The sequence below is a fragment of the Podarcis pityusensis genome, assembly GCF_964106645.2.
Source record: "Podarcis pityusensis genome assembly, chromosome: 10".
Taxonomy (NCBI): domain Eukaryota; kingdom Metazoa; phylum Chordata; class Lepidosauria; order Squamata; family Lacertidae; genus Podarcis; species Podarcis pityusensis.
The window spans coordinates 67,253,861-67,272,278 of record NC_138035.1 but is presented as its reverse complement, the minus strand read 5'-3'; the positions used below and the strand labels follow the sequence as shown (position 1 = coordinate 67,272,278).

Below are 18,418 nucleotides of genomic sequence, written 5' to 3'. Positions count from 1 at the left end.
GGAAGCCGCCCAGAGTGGCTGGGGAAACCCAGCCAGACGGGCGGGGTATAAATAAATAAATAAATTATTATTATTATTATTATTATTATTATTATTATTATTATTATTGGCATGGCACCCCCAGAATGCTCCCCACAGGGGAATGCGATCCTTTGGTTTGAAAAAACCTCCCCATCCCTGCTATGTAAAAATTCTGTTATACATCCAGCTCAATGTATCTCTCTGTGAGGGTCTGCATGAATATGGAAAAAGGAATTTTCTGACTACCTTGAACCCACTAAAACCACTGCTTTGGATTTTGTAAAGGGGGGGGGAGGAGTACATTGGTTGTCATGATCATAATCTGTTCATAAGGCAGAAGGAATTTCTTAGGCCATCTTGTGCCCTTTAAAGCCAGCTCAAGTTACCAGAATGGTGTGGGAGCTACTTCTGTGAAGCTAGATTCCTTACTGCTCTGGAAATATCTGTTGGGAGGAGCCACTGAGACTGGCCAAGTGACATAGTTCCTGTTCATGTCAGCCTCAGGGGAACCACATCCCTCTGACTGTCATGGATGCTCAGGTGAAATGTGCAGCATAGGTGCACAAAACATTGTTATAATGCAAGCCTAATAGTTTTCCTCTAAATGCTAGCCTAATATTTCATCTCTAATTCAGAATCCATAAGCATGCCAGAAAACACAGTTCTTCAGTTTAGTAAATCCATCACCAAAGGAAGCACATTAAGAATTCTTAATGCATCCTGCAGACTAATAGGACCTGGTGTTATAATTGCAAGAATACCGATTAAAGCTGAAGAGCACTTTTTGCTTTCTCCCAAGAGCTGTGCTGATGAAAACATGTCAAAAATGGGTCTTTACTTAGAATGGAAGGGGGCATAATCTAGGGAGAAATGCAAATGTTCTCAGCCACAGCTGCCTCTGTGAGCTGCTAGGAGGAGGGAGACGGTCTCCTCCTCTGTTCTAGAGACCAATACATGCAGAATAAACTCATTCCCTTATTAGGAGGTGAACGTGTGAATGGCAAACGCATTTCAGTGTGAAGTGCAAGCTAGTAATGACTGACCAGGAGAGGGATGTGGTGGTTTTAATGAACAGCTCAGTGAAGACAGGGTTATAGTGTAGCTACTGTGAAAATGGCAAATGCCCTGCTAGGGATCATTAGCAAAGCAATCAAGAACGAAACCGCCATCTGAAAAATGAATTGCTGGAAAAGGTGAGGCATAGGACAATCAAAATTATCGCGAGTCTGGAGCAACTCTCCTATGAAGAAAGTTCATCATTTTTGCAGCTTTTTAGCCTAGATACAGTGTTTCGCAAACTTGGGTCTCCAGCTGTTTTGGGACTACAACTGCCATCATCCCTAGCTAGCAAGACCAGGGATGATGGGAATTGTAGTCCTAAAACAGCTAGGGACCCAAGTTTGAGGAACACTGGCTTAGAAGAAATGTAAATTAAGGGGGAGGGACTTGATAGAGGTGGCTTTAAAGGAGAATTGGACAATTTCATGGAGGATAAGACTGTTAATGGCTACTAGCCATGATGGCTGTGTTCTACCAGTTGCTTGGAATCACGAGTGGTGAGGGTACAATTGCACTGATGTCTTGCTTGGGGGGCTTTCCATGGGCATCTGGTTCTCAATTTTGAGAACAGTGTCCTGGACTAAATGGGCCTTTCGCCTGACCCGGTAAGACACTTGCTATGTTCTGCCTACGCATCTATGATAATTAAGTCAATGTATAAAGCCAAATAGGGACGCAGGTGGTGCTGTGGGTTAAACAACAGAGCCTAGGGCTTGCCGATCAGAAGGTCGGCAGTTCAAATCCCCGCGATGGGGTGAGCTCCCGTTGCTCGGTCCCAGCTCTTGCCATCCTAGCAGTTCGAAAGCACGTCAAAGTACAAGTAGATAAATAGGTACCGCTCTGGCGGGAAGGTAAACGGCGTTTCCGTGTGCTGCTCTGGTTCGCCAGAAGCGGCTTAGTCATGCTGGCCACATGACCCGGAAGCTGTATGCCGGCTCCCTCGTCCAATAAAGCGAGATGAGCGCCGCAACCCCAGAGTTGGTCACGACTGGACCTAATGGTCAGGGGTCCCTTTACCTTTACCTTTATAAAGCCAAATTAGCTATGTAGTTTTACCCATAATGCTATCAAAGATTTTGAGTTTCCGTTTAAGGTCAGGTTCCTCTATTTATCTTTGAACGTGGGGAACTCCCAATGAGCAGTGACTATCTACCGGTTTGTGTTGTCCTTCTGAATGAGCCTCCACATTGTGAAATGTACCAGCTTCCTCTGGACATTGGATTTAGGAGAACAGGGATATTTCTTGGAGCGGATGGGGGGGGTGGCCGTGTTCTTCTGACTTCCTGACAGCTGAGTTACTGCTGCTTAATGGAGGGAGATGGGCGAGGCGATGGAGAAGCAGCACAAAGCAAACACGTGAGCGGAACCAATCTGGTGCCTGCTCTGCTCATTCATTTGCACCATGCCAGCCTCCCATCACTTTGCTCCTCCCAGTTAGAAGCTATAACTCATCTGTTGGGAAGTCAGGTAAGCACTATGGTATCCACTACTGACATCTCGGGTTTCAATGCATGGAGAAGTGGAGGCAAATTTGGATGCAGCATTCACCTCATAAAAATCACTGTTGTGTTGTTGTTTTTTAAGTGAGTGTATCATGTGAAAAATATATGAGGCAATTTCAGTCTCTCTACCACCCCTTTGCCTCCTGGCAATTTCCCCCCTAAGAATGTCAGGGCTTACTCATCATCCTCTGCTGCCTGCTTTGAACAATGGCCCCATTTTCGCCTCTGACTTATTCTGAGTCAGAGCAAATGCATTGTTTCCATACAAAGGTTGATGCTCTAAAAGTAACAATGGTTATCAAGCAGAACGATCAACATCTATTCCAGCAGAATAACTTTAATGAGGAAGGTTGCCTGCTCTTCATCAACCCCCACAGAAAAGAGAATTCGTTGCAACAGCAAATGGAAACAATTTAGAATTCACTAAACAATTAAAAACAATATTCAGGAACTTTGGCATACAAAAAACTAGGGGTGGGATTAATTCTGAAATGGTATGTTGCAAGCCTGGGTGTATGAGCTTGAGGACTAGGACATTAAGGGTTTAAGATCAGCCCCACTGAGATTGAACATGGTGGGATTTACTTCTGAGTAAACATGCTCAGGTTTGGGCTGTTTGCTCCCAGTATGAATGTGATCTGGTTTTGTCAAATGTTGCTTATTTACAGTAGCCCCCACTGCATGCACTTGGGGGGGGGATGTGCATTATTCTTGAATATCTGTTTATCAAAATTATATCCTACTCTTCTGCCAAAGAAATCAGGCCAGCTTACGCATCCAGGGCCGGACCTTTAACTCCAGCAAAAGAACTGCGTTGTTGGTGTGCCATTCAGACAATTCTCTGGACCCTTTCCTAAGCTATTCTGTCAGTCTCTAATATGGCACTCATTCCCTGAGGAATAGGTAGGAGCATGTGAAAAAGGCACGGAGTTTATTTGGAATGCAAAATCAGTCACCAGAGCCTTTTGTTCTCCTTGGTGTGAGGCAGGAGCTGCATAATGTATTAGATTTATGCACTACAGCAACACTTTTGGCTACGAGATATCAGAGGTTCAGATTAGGTGTAGATAATTAAACTGAGTTGTTTTAGAGTGTTAATGTCCCCTGGGTATCACCTGCCTGGGTTTTAATTACTACGTAAGGGCAGCACTTAAAAAAAAAACCACATCTGAGGGGGTTTGCGTAAGTTAAAACTGCACACCTACTGAATGCTTGGACTCCTCAAGTCTGTAGGTGCCATGCCTCCCCCCCCACTTGAAAGTATTGTACAGTCTGCCAGAAATAAGAGTATTGTGCCCAAAAGCACAGTATTTATCATAAAAGATTATTTTTTTCAAAAAACGAGACAAACTGAGCCGTTATTTAGTTATTAGGGAAGGAATGGAATGAGATTAAAGGCTCAATTCTATGACCCGCTCTTAGCACTTACATGTTTAGGAGTGCGCCTGCTGTGTTGGAACGATCTCATGTGTTGGCATTGTGCTGGTACAATAAGCCACGCCAGGACGTCACACTGGTGCAACAGTGTGGCTCAGAGCTCCCGTGCCACCACCGTTGGAGTGGTATTGTGCAATGCTCTTAATGTGGCAATTAATTGGATGGAAAGGAAATTGAGGACAGATGAAAGAAAGTGCTTCTGCACACAGTGCTGTGGAATTTTCTCCTACGAGACACAGCAATGGCAGTATACTTGGATGGCTTTAAAAGAAGATTAGACAAATTTGTGGAGGGTAAGGCTTATGAAATGGCTACTAACAGCTGTGTTTTACATTCCTGGTTTTCAACATCACTATATATTGCTGATATATCATTATGTCTGAAATAAGGATGGAACTATGTAGAGGCGAACAGTAGGACTGTCTGATTTTTGACTTCATGATATATCACCTGCTGAACATCACGATATACTGATATATCACAATGTCTGAAATAATAATAATAATAATAATAATAATAATAATAATTTATTATTTATACCCCGCCCATCTGGCTGGGTTTCCTCAGCCACTCTAGGCGGCTTCCAACAAAACACTAAAATACAGTAACCTATTAAACATTTAAAGCTTCCCTAAACATAAGGATGAAATAAGGATGGAGCTATATACTGTAGAGGCACTGGCTGGCTTCAGGTTTTCCCCCACATTGTTATTTGTGCATAGCACACACGTAAGCACACATCATGATTCACAATATATTGCCAGGTCAAAAATGATGAAACCAATATCATGAAATGGACTTGAAACCAGTTCTACACAGATATGAAAAATGCTATAAAAAGAGGGCTATAAAAAAATATAGCTCCCAATGCAATTTAGCAGTGGTGCAGTTAGATGTTTTCTTGCTTGCTTACTTTCCAAACCCCTTGGTCCCTTGGAAACAAGATCATCTGAATAGTTTGTCACTAGAAGATTAATCGTAAAGGACCCTAACGTGGCTCATGCCAAATCACAATTCGTGCTTGGAAGCCTTGGTGAGCTATTTTATGAATATGTTTTTTCTTTTAATATCAGAAACCTGTTGGGAAGACAATAATCAATTAGATTGATTATCTAATTAGATCAATTAGATAACCAATAATCAAATATATAAAAGGATGTCACATAGAGGAGGGAGAAAGGTTGTTTTCTGCTGCTCCAGAGAAGCGGACACGGAGCAATGGATCCAAACTACAAGAAAGACGATTCCACCTAAACATTAGGAAGAACTTCCTGACAGTAAGAGCTGTTGGACAGTGGAATTTGCTGCCAAGGAGTGTGGTGGAGTCTCCTTCTTTGGAGGTCTTTAAGCAGAGGCTTGACAACCATATGTCAGGAGTGCTCTGATGGTGTTTCCTGCTTGGCAGGGGGTTGGACTCGATGGCCCTAGTGGTCTCTTCCAACTCTATGATTCTATGATTCTCATCGCAAACCATTCAGGCAGCGTGTGTTACATTTGCAAAGTGCAGCCATACCCAGTGCACAGTTTGAAGGTGCACAATGTGACAACTTCCTAAGTTTTGGCTTCATTTGGTGGTCGAGTTTTTAAGCTTCTTGGAAATTCTCTATTCAAATAAGTTTAAATTCCAATAAATACTCCGATGTTCTAAGAGTCGGTAGTTCAGTGCCAACAGGATTTTTCTGGATCCACACTTTGACTGATAAGCTTCTTCTCTTTCCCTTTTCATGGCCACTTCTGTAATAATGTTCTCTGACAGCAACCTGGTAGCTTCCATTCAGAAGTGGCCCAAGCAATTTCATACGTGATGGGAATAATCCAAATGGCACCTCCATGGTGGTTAATAATATGGTAACAACATGTGGTAATAATTAATTAATTGGACATTTGCCACCATTTAATGGTACCCCCAAAACCTGCTGCGTGTTGAGATTGGCTATTTCATCTTGCCTAATGGTAGGGTTGGTCCTGCTTCCATCTTTGGCATTCTGCTAGCCTACCAATAGCTTCTTCCATGCCATCGTTTGGAAATAATGTTACATAGTCCATGTCTATGTAGGGATGGGTTTATGTTGTGCTCTGTTAATATACTATATTTGCATTTCTGTCACCTTAAATTTTAACTTTAAGGCTAATAGGTTTCTAGTGGATGATTTCCAGGTTATTGTCATACCCAAACAGTAGTTCCATTTTGTTCAGTATAATCAGGCATCTCAGACCCATTTTTCAAAACCGGTATTGTTGCAGTGTTTCTATTTCCTATCCTTTACTTTTGTTCTGTTTTGTTCCCTCATCAGGATCCTTTCCTAAGTAAAGATCAAGCTAGAGGGGCTTACCAACCCTACGAACTTGGAGAACAATTGGGAATTTGGGTGAAAAATTCAGATGGAGTGACTCCAGCTGTTGGGCAGGTAGGTATCTATGGGGCAATCCTTTGGATTGGATAAGATAGTTGTTGTTGTGGAAGAGTTTACATTACACAGTTTCCCAAACTTGGGTCTCAAAGTGGGTTTTTTTTTGGACTACAATTCCCATCATCCCTGACTACTGCTCCTGCTAGCTATGGCTGATGGGAGTTGTAGTCCCCAAACAGCTGGGAAACCCTGGTGTATCATGTTGATAGTTATGTTCTCATGGCAGCAATGTCCAATCACAGTAACAGTAAAGGAAGAGAGAGCAACATCCATTCTCACAATACTATTGCCACACACTAATTATGACACTGCTCTTGATGATTTCATATGAACATAGGACAACAAGTCAAACATTGGTCCATGTAACCTAGTATTGTTGACAGTGATTGGCAGCAGCCCTCTACAATCAATTGAACATAAGCAATAGTATTCCAAGAAGAAGTATTTCCTTACCTTCTGCCTTGCAGGACATATCTGGGAGAAGAAAAGTCTAAAGAGTAAACCCTACACAAATCCAGAGTAGAATTCCTAAATCCCTGGCACCTTGTACACCTCCTTCTGGTACCTCCTGCACCCACGCTGGTGCCAAATGTATTGTTCTGCTTTCTTCTGGACCGCATCAGTGAGGCCAAGAGGGAAGCAAAAACAACATGGGAGGCAGCAGTTTCGAGTTACCTGTCCCAGCAGCCACAGCAGGTGCTGTGATTCTCCAGCGGTTTTACTTCACCCCTGGAGGCATACTCCATTGTCTCCCAAGACAGACAGATGCCAACAAGTGGTACACTCTGAGCTTGCATTCCACGCAATCTCTGAAATTTTCCATGTCCGTTAGCAGGCTGAAATGTCCTTATCTTAATATATTTCATTCTCACTTCCAGGCCTTGGCTCCAGGAAATTCAGTGTACCCTGACTACTTCAACCCCAAAACAGCTGATTGGTGGACCCAGATGTGTGTTCAGTTCCACAATGTCCTTCCTTATGATGGTATTTGGCTTGTACGTTTGATAATATTTCCCTTTATATTTTATCTCTCTCTCTTCCCCCACCCAAAGTATACCATAAAACCTAACCTGTTTCTTGTTTTTTATTTGGTTAGGATATGAATGAACCCTCAAATTTTCTCGATGGCCAGATCCCAGGCTGTGCTCACAACAACCTCAACAACCCACCTTACATTCCCAGTAAGTGACTTCTGAAAAATAAATATCCTTTGCCTGATTCCTATAGCCACTTACAGCATCAATGTTTCTAAAAGTTTAGTAGACAATTATTTAAAAAAACCAGAATCAGTCCTTCTAGGACATCCCTGGTATTTCACTATTGATCTTGAGCTATATAGAAGTCAAGGCTTGATAGTACCTAAGGGAGAAGATAAAAAGGGGCTTGTATAAGTGATACAGTTGTTAATGATTCCGACAGTAAGTTCTCTTCCAAGGTAGCTACAGTCTCTATCATGATGTTGTTAATCACATTTGTCTCTTGGCATTGTACTACACTGTGGACAAATCCATGATGCCCTCTGTGGAGAAAATGTGTGGAATTCCCCTTCAAAAATTCAAGGCCTGTACAGGACAGACAGGGAAATGGCTACTTGTGTTGGACAGTGCCCCTGAAAAATACCTAAGCCCAAGGATGGGGATGAGCCCCAGCCAGCATGACCAAAGGCCATGGATGATGAAAGCTGTAGTCCAGTAACATCTGGAGAGCATAAGCTCTCCTCCTTCTCTTCATCACTTTTTCCTCTTCCCCCATCTTTGCGACCACAACTGTTTCAGCAGGATGAAGAGTGTTGGAGGGTGGAGGGGAGTTGCGGGGCGGTAGCAGGATCATAGAGTTCACTTGCATTCTTTATAACTGCATCTCCAATCCAATGGTGTCAGGACCTACCAGGGTTAGAAATAGATGTCCATTGGCTCTGATGTGATGAGACACCAGAGCTGCTTTGGGAGCAGTTTTCCCAGGCTCTGAATTGGCTTTGTCCACTCAGGCTGACCATTGAATCCTCATACCCAGGTTAGTCTATAAAGGGCCTCCTGTCTGGGGTGGGATTTGAACAAAAGGACTTCCTGACGCTTCAAAAAAGTTGCTTGTTCCTTAGCTCTGTCTCCTAGTTTTTTCTGGCCCTCTGTCACAACTGGTTCCAGGTTCCTCGCTCCCCTCTGACAGCTACCTACAGCTGAGCACTGACAGATGGGTGAAACACAGAGAAAGTGAAATGCTTTTTAAGTCTTATTGATTTCACTCACCCTAATTGTGTTTCTAGAAACCACATAAATCACAAAGAGCAAGAATATGAGAATTCCAGGCATGACTGTGGATCTGAACGTTACAATGCCTTGCTTATTGCAAGGATAGACAACCTGGTGCACTCAAGTGTTCTTAACTACAGCATCTATCATCCCTACTGGATAGAGCTGAGGGGAGCTGTGGTCCAGAACATCTGGAGGACACCTTCTTTATTGATTTTGACAGTTGCTCAATATTTCACATTCAGTGTCAGCTGGAAGAGGCAATGGTACAGGTACTTATTTGAGAGAGGAATCATGTCTATCCTAGTAACCTGGGTGCAGAGTTCAGTGTCCCTATGCAGGCTGCAGTAGTCTCTCTATATGAAAGAATTTGGAAGGTTAAAACCCTGTTCTGGGAAGCCCGAAGCCCTACAGCTCCTGTCAGCCATCCAGCAATTAGTCTGGTCAACATCCTTCTAACAAACCCTGGCTGTTTTCAGGAGCCTAATTGGCAGCAAGCAGTTGATATCTATTATGTGCTGCTGACAATGAAATATCAGGGGGGGGATCCAAAACGGTAAACATCATTATGGAACTGCCTGTCACTGAAGGCTTAGTTGTGGTGAACTGTGAGTGAGGAATCTCTTCCCTTTATTTGAGGAAGGGAGCCAAATTCATGGCTGGGAATTTTATTCTGATAATATTCTCACCCATGAATTTTGCCACAGTGAATAGTATTGAAAAAATTGGAGAGTTTGTGGAAATAGTGATTTATGTGATTACTGTGAGACAAGTTCGTGTACAACAAAAAGAACGTTCCTAGTTTATACTCTAGATGCAACTACATCCTGAATGCCTTATTGTTCCACAGCTAGACAGCAGGAATAATCATGGGAATAAATGTAATTATTGGTGAATGTATAAAGCAACCCAACAAAAACTTTCAAGTTTATTTCTTATGAATCAACTTTACTTTTAAAAAATGACTATGAATGTGAAGGGACTTGTTACTCAACAATAATTCTTAATATTTTGTATTCCACTTTCAGGAATTTCTGATTCTTCTCTGTTTCAAAGCACACTGTGTCCAGATTCTAAAACTTTTCTGGGAGATCTTTATGACACACATTCCCTCTTTGGATGGTCTGAAGCCCCACCTACATTCCAGTAAGTTCTTTGAATGTCTTCCACTAAATGCTCTGAAAATCTTTAAAGATACGTTACGCAGTTTTCATTTAAGTTTTTTTGTTCAGGAAGAATTGGCACCACCTGGAAACTTGAAATGGGCTGTACTTAGGGTCTCATGTTGCAAATGCAGAGGGTGGACTTGAGAGCAGGGCAAACCACTCCCAGTCCGTATAAAATGGGCTGCCTGTGTACTTTATGTACTTCAGTATAATTTACTTCAGTATAAAGTAATTTCATATGTTCTCGCAGAAACTATTGCCAAAGTTATTCCAGTAGTGGTAGTTAGGAGGGAATTTATCACAAATTGGCTAGATAAGTGCTGTCAGCGCCAAGGATTTCGGGCGCATGTTCTCAAGGATGAAAGTAAAAGATGAGAGGGAGAAGCAGCGGTGTGGTGGAAATTAATTTGGAAAATGGCTAGTAAGGAAAGTGTTTTACACACACACACACACACACACACACACACCCCATACCACTGCTCTAAGCCATAGTCTCCGTTTTTATAAAATTGCTATCAAGGCTTCCTTCCACACATTTGCAATTATTGTATTGCCTGCCTTAGTTCATTTGGGAGATTGCAGGGTCTAGCTATTGCCTTGCATGAACTGTGGGTACACTCTGGACCCCATACCCAAGGCTACCTGAAGTTGCGAGGAAGATCAGTAGAGAGCCAGTGTAGTATAATATCAGAGGGGATCCGGGTTAAGTTTCAACAATCAGCCATGGGAAGAACCATATACACCACACTGAGCTTCCTGGAGGAAAGCCAGGTTGCAAATGTGATAGTGAATAGCAAACTGTTTTTAGGAAATCTTATCTACAATTACAGATCTTTTCACTCAAGAACTGCTAACGAGCTTCCACAGAACACTACAGTTCCCTGGATAATAGTTTGAAAACCTTACAGCCTTAAAAAAAGAAAAAGAAAACCTCTGTTAAGCAAGTGTTTCTCTCTGAGTTTCTGCAAAAGTTTTTAAAAAAAATCATAGGAAGTGATTGCATGGTTGCAAATTTGAGCTGGTTCTCAATTGGGGCTATAAAAAGCTCCAGAGATTGCCTAAATCAGGCTTCTGCCACCTAAGATCCTGCCTGTATTTTGGACTTTTAAGTTTCAGCCATCTTAGGAAAGGCTGGTCTAAATTACCATTTTACACTGGACCGTATGAGGCAGTGGAATGTCTGTTGCTAATATTGCTACTGTAAACCACTTATTAAGGAATGTGGATGGCGCTGTGGGTTAAACCACAGAGCCTAGGACTTGCCGATCAGAAGGTCGGCGGTTCGAATCCCAACGACGGGGTGAGCTCCTGTTGCTCAGTCCCTGCTCCTGCCAACCTAGCAGTTCGAAAGCACGTCAAAGTGCAAGTAGATAAATAGGTACCGCTCCAGCGGGAAGATAAACGGCGCTTCCGTGCGCTGCTCTGGTTCGCCAGAAGCGGCTTCGTCATGCTGGCCCCTTGACCCGAAAGCTGTCTCCGGACAAACGCCGGCTCCCTCAGCCAATAAAGCGAGATGAGCGCCGCAACCCCAGAGTCAGCCACGACTGGACCTAATGGTCAGGGGTCCCTTTACCTTTACCTTTACACCGCTTATTGCAATCTTTTTTATAAATATTAAGTAGTCCAGAAGTTGACTAAATAAATAAATAAATGTTCTTTGAGCAAAGTGCCATACAAACATTCCCAATTTCATATGATGAGTCCATGACAGAGGTGGGATTGAAACACAAGTTGCTGGCCAGCCTTAAAGCAAGCAAGCAAGCAAGCAAGCACATTTTTGCAGAGCAGTGGACTCTCGGTGCTGCTGTAGATTAAAGGCACCTGTTGCTCTGAAACTAGAGTGGTTGAAAACGGGAAGCTAGACTCTTTTAAGGTCTGGAAAAAAGGAGAAACCACACAGAAGCATCATGCTGTTTTCAATACAAAATTGAAACTGGATAAAGTAACTTTAAGCTGCATTATGAGAAGAATGAACCCAGAGGGGCTTACGCTATGACTCTTCAGTTCCTATTATTGAACGTCCACCTACCCCAGAGAGATTTAAAAGAGGCTATAGGTGAGCAGTCTCTATAACGAATAGAGTAGGAATCAACTGGAGTTCATTCTAACAAAGAGCATTCAGAGCCAAATCAGGACTCTCCCCTCATTTCATATAATGGCTAACTAAGGGCTTTATAGCATCAGAAGATTCCTGGGGATGAGCCCGGCTCCACTTTTGAATTATTCCCCAGGGGTCTGTAACCAACCATTTTACTTCCCAGGAGGAAGTCTGATTTAAACTGCGCACCCGCTGTGTCTGTTGTACAGAACAAAGCCAGCAACTAAAGGTCAATTTTGACCTTCTCTCGCGTGTATGTCGTTTCAGCTCCACACAAAACATACTATACAAAAGCATCTCTCAGTGATCCTCTTGCCCCTCGGGGGGCAGAACAGTTGCACTCATATGCAAATGCTTTATTTGGCTAAACAAATAAAAGGTTGGAAGACAGAAAGGTGTTCAAAAATGAATCTAAAAGTCGAAGCCAATGGTGTACGGTAATAGAATTTGGCAGCATGTGTTCCAAGTAGGAAGTAAAATTCTTTAAACAAACTTGCCACAAAGATGGGTGTGGGTGTATATATAAACAGTATATATGTATATATGCATTACATACCATATTTTTCTGTGTATAAGACTATATTTTTTCCTAAATTTTTGAAGTTTTAAATAAGGGGTCATCTTATACACGGATAGTGCATAGTGCATTGTCTTAATTTGGGGTTAAAAAAATAGGGGTCATCTTATACATGGGGGCATCTTATACATGGAAAAATACGGTACGTATTATACACAGAATATACACATGCAACTGGAATACATACGCAGACACCTTATTCTGTGGCAAGACCAAGTCTAATCATTATTATTCTCCTGCCCCCTTCAGAGTGTCTAAGAATCTAGTTTAGATACAAGATTAATAGGTTATCAGCAATAGTACATGAACCCTCCTTTGCCCCCTCTAGTAGCATTTCAAGGAACTGGAAAGAGTCAGTGACACATTAACTTCTCATGCCAAGATCCAAGTAACTTGGCAATGCTACTCAGTGCAATGACCTGAAACCTAGGTTCCTGGCATTAAGCCTCTACACTTTGTACCACACTCGCTCCTTAATGTTGGGACAGTTGTCAAAACACATGTGCAACATCAGTGTTCCCCAAATTTGTGTGCAGAATCCATGCTCTCCAGCTTTCATACTTTGGATAGGAGGAGGGATTTTGGCAGGCACCGCATTTCTCACCTTATCGGGTGACTTGCTGCACCGACCAAAATTCCTTCTTCCATATAAGTATTAAAGGTGAAGGAGTCTTCCTCTCTTGTGCACCCGGTCACTTTCCCCAGCTGCACTGATTTCATGCTCCCAAAACCCACAAAGGATCATTGTGGAGTCAACATGACATTAACAACACTGCACCTTCTTTCCCCTTGGCCGTGTTTAATTATTATTAATTACTGATCAGTACTTGCTTCTAGGCAATATGGCACTGTGTTGGGAAGCATAGAGTGCTCACATGTTGTGAATAATGATCAAGATTTATCATGTGTAATCCTTTCCATGTTGCAATTTTGGGAAACGGCAAAAGATGTGGTGATAGCCACTCTCTTAGATGGCTTTTGTTAAGAAGGGACGTGGGTGGCGCTGTGGTCTAAACCACCGAGCCTCTTGGGCTTGGAAGGTCGCCGGTTCAAATCCCTACAATGGAGTGAGTTCCCGTTGCTCTGTCCCAGCTCCTGCCAACCTAGCAGTTCGAAAGCACGCCAGTGCAAGTAGGTAAATAAGTACCGCTGCAGCGGGAAGGTAAACGGCATTTCCATGTGCTCTGGCTTCCGTCACGGTGTCCCATTGCACCCGAAGCGGTTTAGTCATGCTGGCCACATGATGTTGAATTTGAATAGGGATAAGGGAACTACAGCTCCCATTTGCCCCAACCAGCATGGCCAACTCAGGGGACTGTAGCCCAACAACAGCTGGAGGACCACAAGTTCCCCATCTTGTTCTTAAGTTCACACAAGATTCTGCTTCCGATATCAGGTAAGCAACACATTTAGATCAGTAGAGAAAAATATGCATCAGTGTTAATCCCTGATCCACATCTGTTCAAGCAGCCGGTGCAGCTACTTCACAATCTAACCTCCAGCCATGTTTACTGTTAATTAAACCCACCATTGGAAGTTCTTTGCTGGCATGGTAGTGGTAGGTTGAACTGCAAGCAGTGTTTACTGTGGTGATTTCAGAAGGTGCCAACCTCCACATGGATCCATTCAGTAAACACTTGGTTGAAAGGCTTGGCTGTAAGTGGGAGCGTGATCCAGTCAGGATTAGAGGCAGTTGGAGTCAGTAAGAATGAAACCTGAATGAAACCTGACATATGTAGCAAGCTGGTGCAATACATCGCTGTGAATGTCAGGACTTGGGAGATAGCTAGTCTCCATGGTTGGGAATGAGGGGCAACAAGAGATGGGAAGTGGGAAGTATTTCTGGCAGTACTAACAACGTCAGGGTTAAATTTGATCCATTCACAAGGTGTCCAAGTGTATAATATAGTTAGGATGTTGTCTCCTGCTTGAAAGCTGTGTTGCCACAATATTTTATACGAGTTCCAGTTTGGTTATGTAGATGCAAGAGCTCGTGAATAGACTCCACTGGAGTAGAATGAATCTAATCATGGATATAAATGACTGATGCTCACTAGCTGGCAGTTTTAAAAAGCTTGAAGCAACCAGCTGCCCAAAGCCTCCTGGAAATTCAATAGAAGTTGGGTTTCTGCAATCTTCTACATTCTGAAAACTCCTTTGTTAGTTATTAATACAGGATATTCTGTTAAATAAAATGACATCTAAAAGCGAAAGCACATTTCAACGCATAGAGAGAGAGGGTTGGCCAGTTTGTTTTCTTGTTCAGCAAGCAGTAGCCCCTAAATTACTTGATCTTTTTTTGCAACTGTGAGATACTATATACTCTTTGAAGTTCAAAAGAGAAGGGAAGCATTCATCTGGGAAAGAAGCCTTTATCGAGAAATTACTATGTCGCGCCAAGATAGGAAATCCAACGTCAAATAAGGATTACATTAGAAATAGCTGTGGACTTTTCAAAGTTGCATTTGAAGTTTTGCCTCTGCTCTGGTTTTATTTTTGACTTCCAAGCTAAAGGAAAATGAATTCTCAGGGCTTTGCTGATGTGGGTGCAATTTTTCATTCTCAGGGCCATCAAGGAAGCCACAGGAAAGAGGCCATTTGTGTTGAGTCGCTCTACATTTGTTGGAAATGGGAAATATACAGCCCACTGGCTAGGGGACAACCATGCTCTTTGGGAAGATATGCACACATCCATAATTGGAATTTTGGAGTTTAATCTTTTTGGAATTCCACAAGTAAGTGGTTTTGAAGGCACGATAGGCAACCATTTGCGTACAACGTTGTACCATTTCAAAATGGCCACAAAAGTTGGCAATAACAACAGAAGCAAAGGAATATCAAGTGTCAGTTCAGGGGTTGGTGGTTATGTTGTGGCATGGTTCATATTATACAATGGGATGGATCCACAAAAGCATGACCACAAAGAGGCAATTTTTCCATTCCCTATATCCTGTAGCAGTCCTGCAACCCTCCCCGACTTTTCCTGAATGTCCCTCTGGAATGGCTTGGAGCCCAGGAGATTTCATTGGGAAGGTGAATCAGAAACCGAGCAAGATATATACTTGCATAGTTTCAAAAAACTATGCAGGATTTTGAAGCCTGGAAGAGAGGCAAACAAGTAGCCTCCATGTTAGTAGACCATACAGGAGTGTCTACACCCCTGGTGATTCAATGAATACTTCGCAAAAAGAGCAAAAGGACAGACTTTGTTACCAGTTAGGGTAGCGTATGCTAATAAGTTTACATTTCAGTGCTACATTACTACTTTTCTTGCATGGAAACAAACTTAATTACAAATTTCTGCAGGGTTCTGTTGGCATACGTGAGAATAATCTGGAAGAGGAAGTTTGAGCATTGTGGCCTCAGTGGTTTGCACAAGGAAGTGTCTCTGACAAAACAATTGGCCTTCACAAGCCACAAGCGCTAATTCACCCTACTTAAATTGATATATTATTCAGAGCCCAGCAATCAAACACCATTTAGCGTAACAGAGTTCTACGTACACAGAAATATTTGATCTATATACAAGATCTTTTGCTGGCCCATTCATTCCAAAAGAGGGAGCCAAGCTGTCCTCATGAAGGGATTTGCATACATATCAGTTGCCTCTTTTGCAATGAATGAATCCAATACCTGTTACAGACATACGGACTTAAGTAGCAAGGCCTTATGAAATCCAGTATAAAGAACATTGTGGTTTATTTTGTATGTATATTGAAAAGGTCTGATGGGCTTCACCTCCTTAGCATAGAGAAATCAATGGACAATTGCAGCACTGCAGCTGCTGCATACAGCTGCTGCTTACCTTTTGCAGTAGGCAACTGGTATCCAAGTGAATTGTGGCCAGTTTACAGCATGAATGGCAGGAAGCACTGATTTTCTGTCTGTCTTCACAGGTGGGTGCTGATATCTGTGGCTTTTACTATGATACTACTTTTGAACTCTGCCTGCGTTGGACACAGCTTGGTGCATTCTATCCATTGTCCAGAAACCATAATGCATTTGGTCAGAAGGTAAGTAGGTGCCACTTAGAAATATTGTAGTTTGGACATTATATATATATATGACAAATGCTCACTTTTCTGGGCTTGGTACAAATTTGGAATGTTCTCCTCATTTGTTTTGACATTCAGGATTGTAAGACTGATGCAATTCTGATGGTTGGCCTGGAAAGACGTTTTTAAATTATGAGCAACTTTGATCATTTGGTTTCTCAGTTTGATTAATCCCCTTAATCTTTTTACAAAAGTTTTCAAAAGTATCAGCCAAGTCACTAGCCTTGTGGAACAAACACCTTTCCTACTCAAAAGAAATCATTTTGGCTCCGGTTTGTGTAAAAGAAATACAGGGCCAAGGCTGAGGTAATTTGCTATCTGGTCACATCAGGGTCTTATGAAAGCTTGTCAAGCACTGCTGCTGTTGTGAACAAACCAGCGCCCATTGAATGTCTATTGACCCAGCTACTGTAAATAAGCAGTGTTGACAGAAAAAGGGGGGACATTAAAATTATGTCTCTGGAAACCAGCTGATTCAGAGAACAGCATAATGTTGGTCAACTGCCTCAGAGACCACCAGTCTGAAACATAAAATGTAGAGGATCAGAGTTTTGCTTTCTTTGCAAATGTAATTAAAAGGAAGAGGATGCTTTGGTTATACCTGAACAATAAACTTTTAAATAACATTTTTGGGATGCATTTATTTGTAACACTTTAATCCCATTCTACTTTTGAGATGCTCAGACAATATTGGTTCTCTGCCTTCTTTAATCCTTACGTGTGGGGGGGGGGGTTCCTGATTGGGGGGGGGGTATCAGATGACCACAACAGATATTGAAAGTACCTCAGGGGTGAGGAGATGAAAAGAACAGCCATGCTCCCAACAACATATGCAGCAGTCGAATACATAAACATAGTGTACGAAGGGATTCTACATGCATATTATAGCTGGTCAAACTGGGGAGGGGGGAGTCATTAGCAACCTTCATGCATTGTTCCAATGGGGGGGGCATCTGAACCCTCCTCTATATCATGAGATGAATTGTGTTGAGATGTTGTGGTTGGCCCAAAGTTACCCAGCAAACTTCCATGTATGAGCAGGAACTTAGATCTCCCTGATCCGTACCACGACATCTCACTGGTTCCTGCTCCCAGGACCTTCACATAAACATCTTTTTTAAAATATATTGTGATTAGATTAGCTCATCCCTGACCACTGATCCTGCTAGCTAGGGATGATGGGAGTTGTAGTCCAAAAAACCCAAGTTTGGGAAACCCTGGCTTAGTTAAAAGCCAAGCAGTTGACGAAAGAAGTCTTTAATAGGTTTACATACCAAAGCCTGTTGTTCCCTTAGCTTTCAGGATGGGGCAGGGGGTCCAATAAGCTTGAATGCGTAAATATAAATAAATGCAAATCAAACTGAAATCCTGCTTTTTCACAGGAACAAGACCCTGGAGTGTTTGGGCTTGAATTTGCCACAATTGCACGATCAACACTGCAGATTCGATACTCCCTCCTGCCATACTTGTACACCCTATTCTTTGAAGCTCATGCCTTTGGAAATACAGTGGCCCGAGGTTTAATGCACGAGTAAGTTATCCATTCATTTTCCTCCTTGTCATGGGTTTTTAATCAAAGATATGTTATTAGGTATATTGGGTCCTCCCTTAAAGAGGGCACAAGTTGCGGCGAGACCTGGCAACCAAACCCTGTGTTGTGGGTGGGTATGATTGGATAGCCACAACACCCAATTGGTAGGTCCCTTGATGCAGGGTTTAATCAGGCCAATGGGACACAGTCCAACAGATCAAGGGACCTATGTATACCTATGCATGTGACCCAGAGCTTCCTCTTTTGGCGCGTGCATTTGGAACACCTGCCCACCTCTCCCTATTTTTAGGG

At 42.5% G+C, this 18,418-nt stretch overlaps 1 protein-coding gene across 1 annotated transcript in view; it reads left to right on the top strand.

The window, feature by feature from the left end:
- The window catches only part of LOC308486588 (sucrase-isomaltase, intestinal-like), a 96,034-nt gene that overhangs the window by 56,328 nt on the left and 21,288 nt on the right, over positions 1 to 18,418 (top strand). The window contains exons 10-16 of the mRNA XM_081023566.1: positions 6,314 to 6,427; positions 7,309 to 7,425; positions 7,527 to 7,611; positions 9,708 to 9,825; positions 15,087 to 15,255; positions 16,417 to 16,533; positions 17,958 to 18,106. Of these exons, the coding sequence (XP_080879692.1) occupies positions 6,314 to 6,427; positions 7,309 to 7,425; positions 7,527 to 7,611; positions 9,708 to 9,825; positions 15,087 to 15,255; positions 16,417 to 16,533; positions 17,958 to 18,106 (869 nt within the window). The remainder of the gene's footprint in view (positions 1 to 6,313; positions 6,428 to 7,308; positions 7,426 to 7,526; positions 7,612 to 9,707; positions 9,826 to 15,086; positions 15,256 to 16,416; positions 16,534 to 17,957; positions 18,107 to 18,418) is intronic.